The sequence below is a fragment of the Sebastes fasciatus genome, chromosome 17 (genome assembly GCF_043250625.1).
Source record: "Sebastes fasciatus isolate fSebFas1 chromosome 17, fSebFas1.pri, whole genome shotgun sequence".
Taxonomy (NCBI): domain Eukaryota; kingdom Metazoa; phylum Chordata; class Actinopteri; order Perciformes; family Sebastidae; genus Sebastes; species Sebastes fasciatus.
Genome location: NC_133811.1, coordinates 17,264,942 through 17,286,393, shown reverse-complemented (window position 1 = coordinate 17,286,393; position 21,452 = coordinate 17,264,942). Strand labels below are relative to the sequence as shown.

Genomic DNA, 21,452 nt, shown 5'->3' with positions numbered 1-21,452 from the left:
CAATGTCGGGGCAACTGGGCAACGTTTACAGACAGTGACGTTACAGAGCAGCTTTCCCATGGCGTGTGACACAATACATTTCCAGTCAAAAGAAAGTCAGACTTTACTGGCAGGGCCGTCTAGCGTCACCTAAGTCCTAATTGTCCTGTTTTACCCACAGCTGGGTTGAGGGGGTTTGACAGTCCAGTGTAACATTGATTTGAAGCAGGGCAGTGTAAGAACCAAAGAGCTGGCAGCGCAGTAAAGTGTTTCAAGAGAAAGCTCCTAGAGGAGCCAGGCAGAGAGGTGTTGGGGGAAATTTTGCAGTGAATATAGACGGAAGGTAATGTTGATCAATCAACACAAATCGGGATTGAACTTGTGCAGTGAAATATTGTCCGAAGATATATCTCTTTTTTTGCAAACGCAATTGTTTTTCAATTTTTTTGTACGTGTATTTGTATCTCGGTATGCAAATCTGGCTTCAACCCATTTTATCCATCTTGATTGTTAAAGAACATTTATATTAAAGAATTTATGAATTAGAACCACAATTTTAGAAAACATCAACAAACAGCATAGTATTGTGATATTTTGTGTAGCAATACTGTATCGATACAAAGACATCAAATATCAATCTTTTATATAATGCGATAAGGCTATGCCCTGTCTGGGTTTATTTCACAACAATGACCGGCTTGCTGTACATTATCCTGTTTATTACACAACTATTTACTTAAGAAATCAATACTTTGACACAAAAATGGTCTGCCAGAGTCCGACATCAGGACTACGTGCATAGCAGCGGTCTGCTATAAAGAAGTAACACACCGTAGAATGCCATGATTGACCAATCAGAATCGAGTATTCAACAAAGCCGTGTAATACTAACTATTAACCTCTAAACAACCGGCTGTTATTCTGTCTTTCAGAAGTGGTAATGGGCTCAGTCTTGACGCTAGAGTGAAGATGCTCGTATCATATAGAATTACAAAAACTAATGAATCAAATGGTACCAACCATGTCGTGTTAGCTTGTTGGGGAGAATAATACATTTTGGCGAGGAAAAACTGACATGGCCATTTTCAAAGCTGTCACTTGACCTCTGACCTCAAGATATGTGAATGAAAACTCTGAGATGAACAGAGTGAAACTGCATCTTATTAGATAAAACAGATGTTGACAAACTGCATAATGTGAAGTTGAAAAAGGTACTAAATCACAATATATCTTATCGAAATACTCAGCATATCGCAAAATGTTTAAAATCGCAGTAAGATTGTATCATATCGTGACTTCAGTATCATTATAATATCGTAATGTGGGGCCTCTGGTGATTCCTACCCCTAACATACAGTGTATTGCAGCACAAATGTTTGTATTAGTTGTTTATTTGCATCCTCAAACTACAGTTATCTCACCTCCTCAGCATCACTGTATATACACGGAAATGTGTCAGCAGCTAAGAGGAACATGTAGTTTGAACAATATAGTCTCCTGAGAAGACACTGGCAAAAATCCCAGAAAATTAACAAAATCCCCCACCAAAGGTATTTTGTTTAAATGAATGACTGCTACGAGAAAATGACACAACAATTTGTCAGTATTTGCAGCCCCCGTAGTGCGTCTACTTGAGCGGACTCGCCACCTCTGCAGAAATCGCAGATGCTATATATTGCAGAGAGACAGAGAAGATGTACTAATAAGATATACAGTGGAAGGGAGCCGGGAGACGGCCTTTGGATTTTCCTGGCTGTGAAAGCAGATCTGGAGTGTTTAGAGGGTCTTGACTAGTCAAAATAAACTCCTGGCATTTCCCTTTGACCCTTCCGACCAAATGCCACAGTATTCCTGGCCCGCCTCAGCAACAAAAACATTACATAAACACAGATTACTGCAGATTAGGAGGTGTCAGCACCCCTCCTGATCACCCATCTGCAGGAAGATGAAACAGGACCGATTGTCTGTGGCTCAAGGTCTCTGCTGAGTGTGTGTGCGTTTTTGCATGTGAGTTTCACCTTCAGCCTCACTTCACCTTTATGTGTTCTGCACTGTCAAGTAAATAAACATCATGATAATGGTGTGTGTATGTCCTGTTCCTGGGTGAAAGTGAGCAGAGAGAGCAGGGCTGGATATTGGGGGAAACTTGAGACCTGGTCGGCCATCCCGGGACAGACAGTCCCATCTCTAGGGAGACATATTTTGCCCCGAAAGGAGAAATTAATACACCCACTAACCTCGACTCTTTCCATCTCACTCCTATTCTCCTCTCCTTACCTTCCCCTCCATGCACACACAAATCACTTGTCCTGTTATAAGCCCTTCCCTCCTTTGAAGGACGACAAGGCTATGAACACCTCCAAAACGGATGTTTCTGGACATACTGTATGCTCCTGACGTATCCTCCCACCTCTTTCTCTCTCGCTGTAGGCTTTAAAGAGAGACTACCTTTCAATCCCCACTAGCAAGCATCTGCCCTGCTGAAGTGCCCTTGAGCAATACACTGGATCCCTTTCAGCTCCAATGCAGGGCTGCTGTTCCAGTCGGAGACAAGCGGAAAGAGAATTTTCCTACAGGGATCGATCGATAGAGTATCACATTATTGTTATTATCACTCAACCTTAGCAAAATCAAGCTCCCTCCTCCTCCTTCCTCCTTCTTCTGCGTGTCCTCTGTGTCACACTTTGGTGGAAGGAAGCCACGCTAGGGAAAAATAAAGCCACAGCGGCCGGGGTTAAGCAAGGATGTTAAAGCAGCTGCTGCAGAACGTGACCGGCGACCCATAGAGACGTCAGGACACATGACGTGAATCCTTCAGGTGGACTGTGACACTCACACAGGCCAGGTGTAAAGGTGGTGAAACAACACCAGGATAACATAAAGATAAAGATAAGAAGACATTTCAATTTAGGGAATAATGCATTTTAAAAAATCTTTCCCAAACTAACGTTTTTTATTGATAAGGTAGTCCTTCTACTTTGTGATTTTTAAAAAATGAGTACTTTTAAAATGAAACTGAACAGCAATAAATCATATTTTCAAGCAGGAAGACGAGGATCTTTGAAATGACTCAAACATGGTTTTGCCCCTTTAAAGGTCTTTTATATATTATATTATGTCCCTGATGAACTGTTGTCCTCACAGGAAGCAGCAAGCACCAGTACATCAGGACATCTTGACTCAAAAATGACCTTGTGTCTGTCTCCAAAACTGTGTCTTTAAAATCTGAAGAGCACAAATCAGCCAAAATCATTTTCTCTGAGTTCCTGCCCAATCCGGTCACTCTGGACTTAATCTCATTAGCAGCTCGACTGGACGTTGGTTCCTCCTTCACTCAAATCAAGCGAAAGGCCAAAGACGCTCTATCAAAGAAGCATTACTGGGGTACTGCACTGCTGCTGTGTCTCTACAGTAGACTCTAAATACGGAGGATCCTTTTCTTTAACGTTCCTGAGTTAATGTCAGAGCTTTTCAAGCACACATTCATACCAGCTTAGTGATTGTTTAAAATAAATTCTACCAGTTTAAGGTAGTCCCAACTCCTAAACCTTGGGTCGCATGGGTTTATTCAAGGTCTCCAAAATGATGCTTATTTTACTGACCAACTAACGATTATTTTCATTATCGATAAAATATTCATTTTATATATAAAATGTCAGAAAATTCATTTATAGTGAATTGTAATTTCCCAGAGTCCCATTCAATGTGCTATCAAATATGACACAGAAAAGCAGTAAATCATCACATTTGAGAAGCAGAAATAAGAAATGTTTGCCATTTGTGCTTTAAAAAAGGACTCAAACGATGAATCAGTTATCAAAATAGTTGCCAATTCAATTTTCTGTCAATCATCAGATCGATTCATCGACTAATCGTGCGATTTAACTTGTAACCATTATTACTTATTTATCTATTTATTAATGTTTTTATCTTTTATAGAATAGCATAGAATTATAGCTGCAACGATTAATCGATTAGTTGTCAACTATTAAAGGAATCGACAGTAAACTGAATATCTTTGAGTTGTGGACAAAACAAGACATTTGAAGATGTCATCGTGGGCTTTGGGAAACACTGATCAATTATTTTCACCATTTTCTGATATTTTATAGACCAAACAACTAATCGATTAATGGAGAAAATAATCGACAGATGAATCAACAATGAATATAATCGTTAGTTGCAGCTGTACATATTACATATTATACACAAACAGAGCCCTCTTAAGTAAAGACAAGCGCAGCCAATCAGGACTGAGAGGAAGAAGAGGGGAGAGATAAAGTGGCAGTGAGGGAGGGGAAGTCAATTAGACAAATGAGAGATTATATTCCCACTCAGGAAGGAATGATGGAGGAGAGAGAGAGTGACGGGAGAGCGAAGGCATTTGGGCCATAAAGGATCCTTAATGGAGCAGAATTTACACAACCTGCTGAGGTGAACAGATAAAAAAAACAGCAGCGGTAAATGAACAACAAGCATCCAATCTGCAGTCCTGAGCAGGTTAAAACCCTGCACAAAGTGCCGAGTGGCTTTCTCCCGTCGCCGTTTTATGGCGTCCCTCTCCACTACACCCTTCTTTCTCTCCTACTTAGTCATCAATAAAAACACATTCATGCGCTGACTGAAAATGCAAACAACAAAACAAAAAGCTATTTTCTGACCATTAATAATTAAAAAAAGGTCCAACACCAAACGCGTCAGTGGTTTTTAAAGGATGCCAAAGCGGGGGGGCGGGGAGGGTTTAGTGGATTTTGTGTCGCGTGGTTGAAAACCTGGAGACTGTTTCCGTGACCCAGGTGAGAAAGTAGATTAGCTCAGACCGGGTTCAGAGGGAGGGAAAACTGCAAGGATAGAGGGAACACATTCAATCAACAAGCTGTTGGAGCTAAATGAGTTTAATAATGTCACAAAGGCAATTCACCTTTAATGAAAAGCTTGCAAGCTGCATTCTGTGTGCAGCACAAAGGATGTGTGAAGAATTAACCAAAGACAGATATTTCAAAACCTCTTTGACAAAACCATCAGTGGAGAGGTTATAGAGAGCATTAGGCTGCGAGTCCTGTTGTGGGTATCTCCCTCCACATCTATAAATAATGTGGCTTTAGGCTCAAGCTTTCATAAACAGAAACCATCACTGGTGCTTGTGCCATAAAAGGTTAAAGTGAAGGAATTCCCACACGCCACGGAGACTGAAGGCTTTATCTGGCAAAGATTTATCAGGAGTTTAGTTTGGAAATTTGTGAAGCTACTGTTTCAGATCAAAGAGAGGGAGAGAGAAATAACTCTAATGTTCGACTGATGATCATTTCTTTATTGGCATAAACAATGCATTATTAAAAGCTGCAACAGATTTGCAAACACTAAAGTCTTCTCTCATTATACATTCAATTACTGCAGAGTGATGTGTATTTGTTTACATCCAGTAAACACATCCGGTTCACATCCAAATGTGCAGCTTGCAAGAAAGACATCTTAAAGTGGCACTCCAGTGATTTAGTAATGAAGTTGCATGAAGTTGGGCGACTCACAGGAGACAAATTCAAAACAGAATGGCCAAAATCGAAGCAGCCGAGGCCAAGATATCCTCACTTTTAGTCCCTGGTATGGGTAAAGCTCTATAAACACTTGATCCTACACTTTCTATGATGCAACTCAATAACGTCTTTTTGTCAGATCCTTCATCTTTGGTAAACTCTGCAACTTCAGTTTGTAAGGGAAAAACAACAGAAACAGCCATTTCAACAAGTCCCCCAAACCAACATATGTTTACATCCAAGCGACAAAGTCCTCTAAAGCATGACTGCAGTAATTGTGACGGGAGCAAACGAGGAATTCAGGTGGTGTTATTATAAAGCGCCAAAGTCTGCGAGAGATCGTTGTTTCCAACCGACAGTCAACATTGGTTTCTTTTAACTATGACCACAATCATTCCTGATCCTTAAGCACGTGGTTATCACTGTAACCACGCCGGTGAAGGTCCCCTAATCTTAACAAAGCACTTATTTTAACCCATACCTTGATCATTCCCTAAACCTAAGCAAGTTGTTTTTGTGCCCAAACCTTAACGATACCCCAAGTTATAGCTGGTTCCCAGGGCGTTACAATGGATAGGCTGACATTATTCATTGAAGGGAGCCAGATAACATGAGCTTAAAAACATTAAATAAACCACTGCGTAGGGTTATCAAAACGTTAGCAGCATTGAAACTCAAATTAGCTGACACCTAGTTAGGTATAATGTCGTCACCGGCAAATAATAAACGCAACGTTAAAATATCATTTTAGAGCTCTGCATTTAAATAAGAATAGCGCTGTCTTTATTAATTTTTCACTAGTATTTTAAACAGATTATTTCCATCTGTTGCTGTTTAAACTCGCTCATGCGTATTTCTAAAACTCCGGGTCTGCGGGGGCTCTCCGGCTCTGCAGGGAGATGTTTCTTGAAAATTTGCTAACTTCTAAATCAGCCTGTCAGCAGGTTCAGCAACTACTTGTTAAGACATTTCTCTCCGCTCCACTAATACTGATGGTGATACTGCTCAAGTCTAAAACATCCATGTTATAATTTTGCTCCACATCTCTGCTCCTCCTGCTGTAACACATCAATAATACATGACCGGTATATTTTCACCCTCCTTAGAACCAATCAATCACTCTGGCTGATCAGTGCTCGGCCTTGACCGCTTTTTTTGCACATCCACATGCACTATTACTGTATATTCAGGCTGGGGTCCAGCCAGGGGAACGCTGGACCCAGCCAGAGACTAAGATAAAGTATGGCATCCAAAGCCAAGATCAAGACATGACATGACTTGTTGGGTGTTTCCACAGTGCTGGTATTAGTTTGGCAGAGAGTAGTGTGACCGATGGGGGGACGGTAGCCTGATTTTAGACTGGAGTTCCACGGCCCCAAAGGACCTCATGCTGGGACAAATTACTGTGGGCTAAACAGGCGGCCTCATGTGATAGGTCTATATGTGGCAATGCCTATGGTGGAAATGAGTGAGAGGTCAAAGGTCAGGGGAAACACTGAAACCGAAACCTCTGAATGTTCATCTGCCAAGCTTATAGGAAGGTTAACACACAGAGAGATGACAGGACCAACAGTAAAGAGGAAATGATTAGATGATTTATCAACTAGTGCGGTATTCTGATAATCAATTAGTCATATAAATCCATTATTAAGAAAAAATGCCAATAATTATCTGATTCTTTTCTCTGTTTTGTATCATTGTAGACTTAATATCTTCGGGTTTAAACTGTTTGTCAGAAAAAAAGAAGATATTTGAAAATGTCACTTTGTCCCATTTCGACCGCAGGAACTTTCCCCCCGGAACTAGGAACCTTTTGAGGAACTCATTGCGTTTCGACCGCAGGGACCAGGGTCTAAATTAAGTTCTGGGGGAATTTTCCAAGGACTTTTCCCCCCCAAAAAAGGCCCAGGTCGGGGAGGTAGTACTTTCAGAAGGTACAGGAGCTTTAAGGGATGACCGTCGCTGATTGGTGAAACACACACACAGCACCGCTGCTTCAACTGTACCGCTTCAGTCATAAACAAGGAAGTACTCTAGTATTGATTTAGAACCATTTAGGATGAGGGGAGAGCATTTCTCTTTGTTTGATGACATTAAAAGTAAAGTTAGGCTTTGCTGTTCTCTTCCTGACTCATTTGAAAAAAACGGAAACGCACATATGGAAACGCAGACAACAATGGGCTGAAGGAACCTTTTAGTTCCTTGAAAAGTAGTCCCGGGACTGAGATTACCAGGAACTTCTTGTTGGAATCACGGCTATCATCACTATTTTCACAGTTTTCACAAACTAAACAGTTAATCAAAAAAATAATCTGACAGATGAATCAATAATGAAAATAATCAGTAGTTGCAATCCTTATCAATAGCTACTCTAAAATACACACAGATACTGTTTACACATTAAGTACGACACAATGCTATATGTGTCTGAACTATACAGATCCAAACTGTCTTGCTGCGCCGCTGGTGTTTGAACAAACTTTAAAAGGACTTAACCAGCTCAGACAAGCAGACTAACCTTTCTGTTGACATTGTAGTTTTACAGCGGATGTAACAAAAAGAAGGGATTCAAAGGTGACAAAGAGGTCCTGAGCTTTTACTGTGAGTGAGTGAAGGGACCATAACAGAACAAGCGGCACTTGACATTTCTCGCAAGCACGATTTGAACCAGAGCGCCGGCGAACGTAAGCCCCTGCAGTGTCGTCTAAGCAACCGGTGGTTGGCGGAGGAACTCTTTTCACAGATTCACAGAAGTTTCCGGGAACACTATTGTCTCTTTTAACAAGTTTCTGCCTCCTTAAAGCTCCCTCCCTCCCTTTTGTTGGAAATTTAGAAAACAAGGCTTTTGGCTTAGTCTGCTCACATAAGAGGAGCGGAGAGGAGAGGAGAGGAGAGGACAGAAGAGGAGAGAAGAGGAGAGGAGAGGAGAGGAGAGGAGAGGAGAGGAGAGGAGAGGAGAGGAGGAACTCAGCGCCAGCTCTGAATTAGCATACAGCTGTTACACTTGCAGTAGTGAGTGTTTGAAGAAGTGTCTCGTCCACAGGAGACAGTCGACAAACAGATGTAAAACAGTTTACAATAATGTAACCTGAACCGTTTAGAAGGCAGGATGTTAAAGTTACCCAAGACCTTCATCTAGGGGGGAAATCTGTCTATATGAGGATGCATCTTATGTGCAGCTGCGACAGCATCAAGGAGGGGTGAGGTGTGACTTAAGTGGATGCCCGTGGAGAGACATTACAGCGGAGAGCGACTTCACCCCTTTCCCATACACGCTCCAACCTGTGATGAGAAGCTCTCCAGAAGCAACGCATCTGTTTCAGCGTCCCCCATTACAATTCAGGACTAATTAAAGGATCAAGGGAAGTTAGCACAGCGCCCCACACAGCAGTGTATGGCTCAATTTAATTACAATAGATCAACGCCGCCTTAATTGAGCTTCATCGTACAATGAGTTTTCCTCACACGTGGTAGAGCTCTCAGCATGGTGAGCGCCTCACATGTAATTAATCAAAACAAATGCACAGCTCAGGGCGATACGGTATAATGGGAATGATGCATTCAGCTAGACATATGTGCACTCAACATTAGGCCTGGGACGATACACCTATCTCCCGATTCGATACTTTCATGGGTGCTGATTCGATATTACGATTTATTGCGATTTTTGTTAACTTTTTTATCAGCAGACCATGGGAAAAAGGTGAATCATACACTTAATGGGACTTTTACTTTGGAAAATATCAAAATTCATGCAGTAAAATTTTTTTGATTTTCATCATGTATGTAGTCCGAGATGTCCTGAAGTCAAATACTGTATATCAGTCAGTCAGGCATTCTTTTTTTTTTTTTTTCCAGCAACCCAAAAAAAAGACATTTCCCTCACAAGTTAGTGGCATTTTCTTTTTAATTTATGAGGGACATGTAATGTTTTATACTTCTGGTGAATATAGCCCAATCAATCTTATATCCATATATGTATTTTGTATATACAGTTCCCTTTGTTAACTCTTTATTTTGAAAACCGGACGTAGTCACACGTGCCCATTGGGGCCGTTTGAATGCATTTAACATAAATGTCAGTATATGAGTGCTCTACAGTTGTAGCGTCGGCCGATTTGACCACGGAGATGAGCGTGACGTCTGGCTTGACCGCATGTTACCGCAATACGATAACGTTTCCTGTCCATGACAGAGTTAGCATGCAGCTTTAGCCACGATGTCTAGCTCTGCTTTTCCTGGCAATGTGTGAAACCCAAAGTGTTTCCATACTTTACTGTATGTGTAGTGTTTACCACTTCGGATTTAAAATGTGAGGGTGCAGGTCGTATCCACGCGGACTCTGCGACTTTTTCTAGTTTTGGCTAGCTGCTTTAGACTGCGGTTTGTTTTGGTTGACGGATACGGAACGGATATGATATCACGTTACCTAGACTACAACAATAAAAGCGGTAACCCCCCACTCAACATGCACGTCAAATTGCGAGGATTTTTTATAAAAGCCTGTCAAGATTTTAGTCTCAGGTACATTTTGCAATCTGTTAAGGCAGCGACATAAAACAGTCCATCACAGAGGCAGCTCACTGCCAAAGTCAGTCCGGCTCCGTCTTTGAGGCCGTGGCATCTGAAACATGATCTGGGCACGTCGGAGCGCCTGCCCTGCCTCTCCGACAGAGAAATACAACAATGGCACGGCTGCCATGCATTTGGACAACCTGTACATTTACAGGGAGAATGTCACCCGCAACTACTTTGCAAAGGCCACCGCTCTCAATGAGGGCGGACGTACACGACATCTGTGTGTGCTGCAGAGTCCCATGGGAACGGAAAAGGCAGAAACAAATAAAGAGAAGTGAAAGAGCTGGAGGACAAAGTGAGACTTTGCTGATCTGCACTCACTAATGTGCCGACGGTATATGATGAGAACACATGTAAGGAAGCGCTGCAGTGGGATTTCCCTGTTATAAACACATGATGGCATTGGCAGGGAGACTGCTGCATTTGTCTAAACAACGACACGGAAAGCACGGCCCGGTCCAAGGAGCTCCCACACATAATGCTCTGTCCACTATGTGCCAGACGCAGCTGGGGGACAGCTGCTCGGGCACAACTGCCCCGGGCTTAAAAAGACAGTGATGACACACTTAGAAAAGGGTAAATATTCACTGAGTGAACTTTGACTTTTAATCGACACTTAGGCCTACCATTCACACAAAGCGTCCAGAGGAAGTTATGAAAGAGGTTACATTTAAATCTGGTGCACATTCAACCAAATGACAATATGGTTGGGACAAATAATGAGTGCATCTTTCACATATTAGTCCTGAGCTGTTGGGGAACAGTCATCGCAGTGTTTACATGTTGTATACATTATAGAGCATATGGCACACGGCTACATTAAAGCCCTGACAGAATACTTCTACAGCTGGGGAGTTGCTTCAGTTTGAGCTCCATGTTTAGTGCAAGATTATTCTTCATCTGGTTAAAAAGCTGTCATGTAATAACGGGTTCAGAATACGCTCAAGGCTGTTTTTTTTTTTTTTTTACTAATGCATTATTTACTTCACCTGTCAGAAAAATGATGCAACAAACAACTAAATAAAGTTTTCAACCACACTTACACCCCCTTCCTCCTCTCACTTACTGCCATAACAAACCTTCCCAGTACATCATTCACACCTCTCCATCATTAGTCAAGCATGCCAGCTTACAGAAAGTACAACTAACAGACATCAGACATGTTTACAAGGGGATTTTGATTGTTAAAAATGCCAATTACCCCCTGTGGATTTGGACAAAGTCAATTTATCCAGGGTCGTCCTGATGATTTAATCAGACAGACACAAGGGGAAATTGAACTGAAGACCCCATGTTGTGATGATGTATGGCACATGACCAAGCTAATTGCCTGCATAAGCAACTCTGCTCGGTTAATTGGAAAAATGCATCAAATGACTTGCTGATCAAAACACATGATTGGAAACAAGTCCCCTATATCTCGCAGCATGTGGCTTCGCTCACTAACTTTACCAGACTTAAAGGGACTGTTTGTAACTTCTTACACGTATAAATCTACCAGGTCGGGATCCCACCGAGCTCGCGTGTGGCCGGAGTCTCTGCTCCTCTGCCTGCTTGCCTTCATTCACACACCGCGCACATTCTCGCTGTCTCGCTCCACCTCTACACGTGCATGCGCGCACACTACACACTGCAGAAGACTTCGTAGCTCTGAGAATATCTGGTGATCTGCAGCATTTATTTCTGGACATTTGTGCAGAAATAACTGCTGCAGCTCCTCCAGACCAACAGAGGTTTTCCGTGTCTTGTGAAGTGACGGGGCTCCGCAGCGAGAAACGTTATCGTCTCCGACCGGGTGCCAGAGGGAGACACCGGCACGCGGTCGGAGACGATAACGTTTCTCTTCTTGCTTCAGCCGCGGAGGCTGAGGCAGGAAAAGCCAACACTAGGGTCAGCATTGATTCATGGAGAGACCTTCATCTGGCCACCTAACATTACTGCCAAGCAGCTGAAATATAGAGTGATATTGTGCTTTTAGCTGATGTGTGTCGCCTCACTGTTTTGAGCGATGCCCGTTCATGTCTATGTAGAGTGAGCAAGCTCGAGCCCGACGCTGACTTTCGTTGACTTAACGGTCCCTTTCAAGTAACGCCACTTCCAGAGTTATTTTAAGCCAAACTAGTAGTTTTGTTGCCTAAACCTAAGGAAGTTGTTTCCTTTGAAGACGGAAGTTTATTTTGAAAAGACTGTATGCATGTAATGAGTGGAAATCGACTCTCCTGATTCTTACAAACAGTCCCTTTAAAAAAAGTTATTAGAGAAAAAAAAAAAAAAAAAAGCCAAATGTTGAGCTTTAATTTGGTCACTTACCAATAAAAAAAAAAAAAAAAAGATGTTATACACTTACATGAATGCATGGTAGATGAACGCCCATCCTCTTGGTCTTTCCAGCACGTTGTACATGCAGTTCTGCAACTTTCTGTAGCTTTTGTTTGAAGCGGCGGAGTTGGCCCTGGGTCCAGGCGGTCCTGGTCGCGGGGTGCCCAGCAGACCGGTGCGGTGAGACGGCTGTCCGCGCTCCGGACTGGACGGCTCGCTTCTCTCCGTGTGGACAGCGGTGAGAGCCACGAACTCTACCCGCCTGTCGTCGCTCGCATCCGGGGGCACCAGCATCCTGATGCCGCCGTTGTTGGACGGACTTCCTAACATCTTCAGACTGGTTATATGATCTGACACTTCTCACTGGATCACCCACACAGGAGCAGAAGTTTTGACCGAGTCATAGTCCGGTTTGCCTATAAAAGTGGACTAAAACTAGTCAAAACACGTGAGTAAATAACATCCCTGCTCTGGTTTTAAGATTTAAAAGTTATCTGTAAATCAAGTCGCGCTCGCAGAAGAAATAAGTGCGTCGCTGAATCGTGACCTTCATCGTTATAAGAGAGTCAGAAGTGAGAAGTAATATCACAAGTAAACACTAACTCCACGAACACATGGAAAGACCTGCCATCACTTTGCACTCAATCAAGTAAAACATATTACCATAAATACACTTGAAAACGCGCAGTCACTAAATCACTAAACAAGGCTGCAGAGCACAGTGCTCATGCAGTGGACATGCATCTCCAAACCAACTATATCCAGCCTGTCATTAAGTGCGTCTAAGCTGTTCCTATAGTGTTGAACTGGCAGAGTGAGAGTCGTCAACATCAGCCTGCTCTCTCTCCTCTCTCTGGTGCGTCTCTGTGGTCCAGCGCTCCTCAGCTCCTGCAGCCTGGAGGGAGGGGTAGGAGAGGAGCAGAAGAAGAAGTGGAGACCATCCAGTGTGTGATGTCAAGAAACGAGGATGACCAACAATGACAAACTCTGTAGAAAGGCCTTTGCATCTGGTTTGAGAAACGCTTACAAAGAAACCCTGAGTCATTCTATAATTAGGGGTACATTTCATGTCAACCAAAAAGTGAAGAAATCAGTTTTCTTTTTTGATAAATAATTTAGTTGCTACCATAATATCCCCCCTAAATGTGCTAAATTCATAAATTCCCAAGCTTAAAGGTCCCATATTGTGAAAAGTGAGATTTTCATGTCTTTTATATTATAAAGCAGGTTTAAGTGATATATAAATACTGTGAAAGTATCAAAACGCTCAATCCACAGATAAATACACACAGTCCGTATTCAGAAACCATGCGTTTGAAACAAGACGTTTGGATTTCTGTCCATTTGTGATGTCACAAATCTACAATGTTTAGACCATTTCACCGTTTTAAACGTAAACATTCTAAATGTGTCCCAGTTTATTTCCTGGTTGCGGTGTATGTGAATGACATCAGCTGACAGGAAGTACACATGGACCCAAGCTGTTGCCTAGCAACGCAATTCTTTTGCAATTCCGTCAAAATGCGCTAAAACGGAGCGTTTCAGACAGAGGGTAAATACAGGTATATTCAGGCTGACAGTATGAGGAAAATAAAGTTTTTTTTTAACATTACAGCATGTAAACATGTTCTAGTAGAAACACAAAATACAAGTATGAACCTGAAAATGAGCATGATATGGGACCTTTAAGCTCTAATGACTTTTTAAATATTTTAATGAAAATAAACATTTGATTCATTATTTTGTCATCTGTGTTACAGACAAATGTTGTGTCATATAAAACATGAACAAGGTACTACACATTTGATAACACATTTGTTTGAAAGTGTTTGAGTCTATTCACCAGGGGTTTTAAGGTTGTCTGTGTAACTGATTTGAAAATATGCATTTTGAGCTTCATAATGGACATTTTGTGGGATGCTTTCAGGAAGGATGAATATTTTTTCAACATAAATCCACATTACACTGAATTTAGAGTTGTTCACCATCCTTATGTAAGACTTCCCTCTCTAAAGATATTCCCCATCTTTTTTTTACAGTTTAGCCAACACACAACCAGCTCTCTCTCTCTCTCTCTCTCTCTCTCTCTCTCTGGTGAGTTGGTGTTCAGAAAGAGAAGCGTTGGAGAGAGGCGAGGATGGGATGGGGATGAGAGTGGAGATGCGCGCAGTGGCTGGGGTTTTCTGAAGCTTTGTTTATTTGTTTTGCACAATTTAAGACTATACAACATAACAAACAAATAAATGAATAATATACAGTGCAGGAAGAGGCACAAAAAACACTGGGTTTATCTGAAGCCTCCACCCAGAGACAAGATTAATATAAAGAAATAATATGACTACATAATAGTGATAACAAACAATTGGGACAAGATATATATAATAACAACAATAACAATACAGTAAATATATCAAAAAAGATAAGTGTGTGTGTGTGTGTGTGTGTGTGTGTGTGTGTGTGTGTGTGTTGCGTGGAAGTGTATGGTTAGTGTTTAGGAGGAGGATATTGATTTAAATATCTCTAATGATTTCTGGGCAATCGTAACCAAACAACATTGTGAGTGGGAAAAAATAGAAAACATAAAAACAGATACATGGACAACATGGCGGAAAAGCAATTACAAGACAGCAATTCAATTAAATGACCCTTTAAGCGACTTTTGAAACATTTGACAGATGAACAGTTTATTGATAGATGTGAAAAGCTACTCCATAATTTGGTTCCCCTAAATCTTATCAATAATTGACCTCTACTAGTGAGGAATTTAGGAGGATGAAGATTTAGAGATTGACGGGTTGAGTGAGAATGGACCTGAGAATTTGTTTTAAAATAGGTCTTGAACTGCTCAGGAATATTCCCACCAGAAAGTATCTTATAAATAAAAACACATATTTGAGAAATATTCATATCATAAATAGTAAGAATGTGGAGTTTCTTAAATAGAGGAGTAGAGGAGATGTGTGACTCTGATCGAGTTGCAATCCTCACAAAACGTTTTTGGAGAACAAAAATTTTACGAAGGTTTGTATGAAAAGCTTTCCCGGAAGAATGAGGTTTCTGGTAGCACTGATACCTTTGATAAGAGCTGCTGCTTGTGCATATGCACCTATGCTGTATCATAAACTATCCAGGGAGTAGTTTATAAGGGTGAAAGTGCCCCTGACCTTCTCTAAGTATTCCAAAACACACTTTTTTACTGGTCAGTTTTCCTCTGAAGCGAAAATGTCACTTGTGTTTATTGTGGGCGGGAGCTTGAATCCATGGCTACAGGCGTTTGGGACAGCAGAGACAGGTGCAGCTAGGGGGGGACACAGCGACAGCAGCATCTCAGTGGACGGACCATTCTAAATCCATGACTGTGACACACACAGAGGGCCTGTGGTTATGACACACATATACTGGGGGTCATGGAGCACAGAGCCCTGCAGAGAGATCACCTGTCAGAGGGCCTCTGAGGAATGCATTGTTGAGGTGGTCCCCAAAACTCCCGCTGGCCTCAGTGCCAAGGGAATTCACAGTGTTGTGTGTCTTTGAGCCATATATTCAGATAAAACAGAAGCACTCAGATGTAAACCTGGAGGTTAATGGAAGTTAAATTCCTGAGGAGGGAAAGAAATGAGGAGTTTTGGAGGCGGCTTTCTTTCTCCAGCACCTCATCGCTCACATCTCTGGTCCCAACTTGAGTGACTCATTATTCACACTATTGTGATACTTAAAGTTATTCCTTAATAAAAAATACACATAATGCCTTTATCAAACAGAGAAACGGAACATCTACCATAGACATCTGTGTTACACAACAGCAGCAGAGGCAGGTCACTCATGCTAACTATGTGCGTTCCTGTCCATTGTGGCGGCGGCGGCGGCTGCTGCTTATGGAACAAGCAGGTCTGTGGAATGACGTGAGAGAAAGCAGCTGGAGTCTTTCACAAGTCACAAATCTAGACATTATTCCCAGGGTCCACTCCCATTACATAACTTAACATCACTAATCCTTAACTCTTTACTTAGCGTCACACATACTGACTGATGGACTCGCTGACGGCTATAAAATGGAATTGACTGTTGACAGCTGGACTTCTTACAGACTGTTTTAATACAGACTGGTTAACATGACAAATCAGTCTGAAATGTGAGGGGAGTTTGTCCAAAAGGATCCTGTGTATTTAAAGTATATATTCATGATACTTGTTTTTTGTTTGTTTGAATAGACTTCAGCTGCAACTAATATTTATTTTCATTACATAGATATAAGATTTTTTTAACTGACTAATCATTTAGACCAGGGGTGCACAAACCTTTTCTCTTGAAGGGCCAAAACTGAAACTAAACAAAAGCAAACACCTATTTTATTGTATTGTTACGATGCAAAATGGTACTAGGATCCCAAGTTCCCTTAATTGAAATGCCTTTTGTCCGTGTGCCGCTGTCTCTGCCTCTCTCCTTTTTTTCTTACTTCCCGCGCAAATTGTCACTCTGCCCCGCCGAGCTCAGATTCTAAAAAATAATTAACAATTTGGGATCCTACATATTTTTTGAGCATTTTTCCTTCACAAAAATAAAACAGTATAAACAGTGATTTATATATATATATATATATACATTATTTATTTATTTTTAAGATAAGATAGATGCTACTGATCCCGCGTAAGGAAATTTAAGTGTCAGACGGTAATGAACAATGTCCTTTACAATTTCCCGGAGCTCAAGTTGACGTCTTCAAACCAACAGTCCAAAATCCAAAGATGTTTAATTTACTATGATATAAAACAGAGAAAAGCAGCAAATCCTCATATTTGAGAGGCTGGAACCACAGAATATTTGCAATTTTAGCTTGAAACAAAACCTAAACAATCACCTACATTGTTGTAGATTACAGTATTTTTATGAAAATGGTAACAAAAAGATTAATCATATAATCTTTTCAGCTTACTGTATTTGACAACTATTGCAGGATGCAAAGTATGCTAAAGCCCTGAGTGCCATTTGCATAAATACATAACTAATTTTAAAGGCACAATCCATGATATAAATGTTAACAATAATAATAATAATAATAATATATTAGATTTATATAGCGCTTTATAATATTCTCAAAGACGCTTTAACATAGTCGGGGGGGAAAACGGTGTGAGACAGACAGACAGGAGACGAACGACAAAAAGCGACATACACAGGCACAATCACATCCAGACACACGGACTGATGGGTAGGGGGAAGGAGGGGGCTACGGGTAAGCAGATGAAACACAATAGTGTTACCCCTATCATGAATTGCTGCCCCCATCTCTGATCACAACAAAATGATGATTCAGTCTGATTATCAGGATACGTCGCACCAACGTCAAAATTCAAATGACAACAATTGAACCAGCCATCACGCCCAAATCGATTGTTGGTTCTGGTTCCAGACAACGACTAAATCCACCTCACTCAAAGCTGCTAAGATGTTGTTTATTTCAACATTAAATATGGTAGTAAACCTGTTTTATATTTTGGATAATGATCAGTTGAGAAGCACATAAACTGCTGATATTGAATTTATAACTTAAACTCTTGACTTATAGGTGAATTAAGGTGTAATTTACATGGTGAAAAAATGAAGGACTGGGCCTTTAAGCAAAGGTGAAATTCACCTCCCACAGGTGTAAGCAAAGGTGTACATTTCTGCCTTCTTAGGATAGTAATAAACAACAAAAAGATGAAGGACCGGGGATCTAATCTGGGAAGACGGTCATCTAATAGTAGAGTCTTGTGGAGCCTAATTACCCCATGATGAAAGGAGGAGGTGCTATCTAAACATCAACACAACGGCATCCTGTACTGGGAATCTCCCACTATACAACTCCCTCTCTCTGTTTGCCTGGTTTCCTCTCCGCCTCTAAGCAGTCCAAACCAGGCAGGGGCCGACGAAGGAGGAAGGTGTCAACGGACAGGCCGGCCCTGCTCCTATACCCTCGGGGATTTACATCAAAGTCTACACCCCCTCTTTCTATTACAGTACCAGCCCTGCTCCAGTGGTACTTTCACCCAGTAAGCAACACTTGGAGCTGGGCAGAGTATCCAACGTGGCCTCTGGGATAAAGGCCGCCCCGTGACAACACACAACAGCTGCGCAAGGTCGGACTGTAAAATGTGAATGTGGAACAGTGTATAAATGTATACAAGCAGACCATAAGGAAGGGCTCACGCACACTTAGATACACTGATTTGATGGCCGTCAGGGTGGAATTACAGTCGGGGATGACCCAGAGCGGACCGAGGCGGCTGTTGTTGTTGTTCCCTTCACGCCCACCTCTCCCCTCGCTGTTGTTTTTCCACTGCACTCCTCACTGCGAGCATTCACTCACGCCCCACAGAGCCCGCTGAGCTCCGGGAGTCGACAGCCACTCAGGGAATATATGGGAACTTAAAAATACTCACATCAGCAATTGTGCGTTACACATAGTACAGTACAAACTCGCTGCGTCCGACCCCCACCAACCTTTTATTTCCGCTGCGCACTTGGACATTTACTTACGCCACTTAATGGCTTTCCCAGACCACACTCTTGTTTGCCTTTATTTCATCTTTTTTCTCCTCTCCTTTTGATCTGGTTCCTCCCCTTTAACAGATTTTTCTAAATGGAAAACATCAGAGGGACTAATAGAGGAGGGATGAATTGTTGATATAGTGTCTGTTGTGTTGTTGTGATACAGTACGTCTGGTTACAGTCTCAAGAGAGATGAAGTGACATCGAGTGAAACAGCGCTGTGTTTGGAGCCCGCTGAACGACACACTCCAACCAACATGTGGACGCTGTAAAAATGTCAACTGACGTGAGGCAGTTTTTCCTCTGTTAAACAATCTGCCATTCTGCAACATGAATATGTGAAATGTCAACCACGACATCCAGTGACTCAAGTCAGGAAATTACACTAGTTCACTGAGAGGCCCATTCATGACCAGTCAAACGATCCTTTGTAATTTACTACCGCTTAGTTGTTTTTACAGCAGTGAGTGACGGAGCATGCTCCCACTACTGTTGGAGTGTGCAGCATGTTACTAACCATTTAGTGGGGTGGAGGTGACTGCGGTGTAGACACTACTTCAGATCCGTCATGCAAAAACAACCATAACCCATACAACCCTGAGCTATAAAAAGATTGAGCGAACACACACAAGTATTAAAGAGTGTTATAACCGAGCTGATTTCAAAACATACAGATGTCAGATGACCTAAAAGGTTAAAGTCTGCCTGAAGGATTCATTTGAGTTGTTTTTGCCTCATAAACACAATGGGCCTCATGCAGCAACATTCTCTTAAATTTCTCTCTTATATTTTCTCTTAATTTCCTGTTAAGAGAAGAAATAAGAGAAGTCAACTCCAGATGCACCAAACGTTCTTAACCATCCAAATCTGCTCGTACCCAGGTGTGCTGAATGATGAATCCCACTTGATCATAAATTGGAGGCATGTGGCTGATTGTTTATTATCAGCATAGGTAATGCTCCTAAACACTATATAAGGGCAGGTGTTGTGCCGTGTGCACAAACTCTGGCACATGCCCAAGAATTGGAGAGAAAAAAGTGATAAGATAACATAATCCAATCATTATAATTACTTTAAAACATATAAGAATAGCAACAGAATAGCACACAACAGATAAGGGTAGAAAACAGTTAGGAGTGTTCTCAAATATATTTATTCATTCTGTAATACTATATAAGACATTGTATTATCACATGTGCATATTAACTCGGCCTCTGTTACTTGTAATAAAGGTCTATTTTAAACTTTAATCTAAATTTGATTATATGATATTCCTGTTTTTTTATGTTCCTCAAATGTAAAACTTGTGCTTTCTTGCATTGGACAAAAATTTTTTTTTTTTCTCATCTTGTTAAGAGCGCTCTCGACTACTCTTAAAATGTTCTCTTACCTAAGAGCAAGAGCAGCAAAAATGACAAAACATTGGTGAATCCCAGAATTCAATAGGTACTAACAAAATAAGAATGAATCTTGGATAAGAACAGAAATAAGAGGACATTTGTTCATACATGACTTCCTGCATGAGGCCCATTGTTTCTCAGTTGTCCTGAATTGACCTGAATGATTTGGGCTGTGGTGTATTAAGAAGGCATCATTGAACTGTTGGACTCACCTTCAAGGCTCCATGTCAGCAGCTATAGTGTTAATCATTGTGCAAAAATTATAGTTTTGTTTTTAAAATCAATTCAGACTTAAGTATTTGGTGCATTTTATCTGACAGTATCGTCATTCTGAATTAATACATTGACATAAATTCAGTCTTTTTTGACTAGAAGAATACTATTTAATACCCCTTAAAAACAAACTGTAATACAATTTAAGGCCTTCATTTCTTTCCTGAATTGAATGCACTGTAAAATGGATAGAGTAGTTGTGAATCTATTTCACCGTTCTGTTGCTGCTCCTTGTGAAGGCAGATAAAGAATAAGATAATTTCATTATGTGGCTCATTGAACTGTCACATTATTCTTATAAAACACTGAAATGCCAGGACCTGGGAAAAGCTTGCATTGTGGTTTGATGATGATTAAAAGAAACTCTCCCGACACCTCAGCAAGGGAGAAAAGACAAACACAAAGTGGATGTCCACTCCTGTTATGGGTTTGTCCCTAACTTGGTAAGACCAACTGGTGTTTGTGGCCCAATCACAAGGTCCAGACTGCAGCCAAAGCAGTCAGCCCTGATCCATCCGGCCAAGGTTGCCTTGATCTGACCAGACGAGCCAGCCAAGAAAAATACCACCAGACAATCCTTTTCATGCTCGACTTAAGCTCAAATATTCTCACAATCCTCGCCGCTCTTATTAGAAAGAGCCGAGCATGAGTCTGCACTCATTAATGCTGTTATTGTTCAGTGATTAAGTCGATTAAGACAGGGCCCTCCAGTTTGACTAATGTTTACTTGCGGCTCTGACTACCGTGGCTTAACCTGATAATTGTGTAGTTAGCGGCCACTACGAGTGTATGTGTGGGGGGGAAAAAAAACACTTCAAAGAGATTCTTGCAACTTTTG

At 41.4% G+C, this 21,452-nt stretch overlaps 1 protein-coding gene across 8 annotated transcripts in view; it reads right to left on the bottom strand.

The window, feature by feature from the left end:
- Positions 1-13,268, bottom strand: part of kcnq4 (potassium voltage-gated channel subfamily Q member 4) — a 52,733-nt gene extending 39,465 nt beyond the window's left edge. For 7 of the 8 annotated variants that reach the window (XM_074613817.1, XM_074613822.1, XM_074613816.1 and 4 more), the window contains exon 1: positions 12,439-12,890. In XM_074613817.1, the coding sequence (XP_074469918.1) occupies positions 12,439-12,740 (302 nt within the window). In that variant the 5' untranslated portion in view covers positions 12,741-12,890. Of the gene's footprint in view, positions 1-12,438 lie in introns of all 8 variants that reach the window. The other variant, XM_074613819.1, reaches the window with a different exon arrangement.
- Between the last annotated feature and the right edge of the window lie 8,184 nt (positions 13,269-21,452).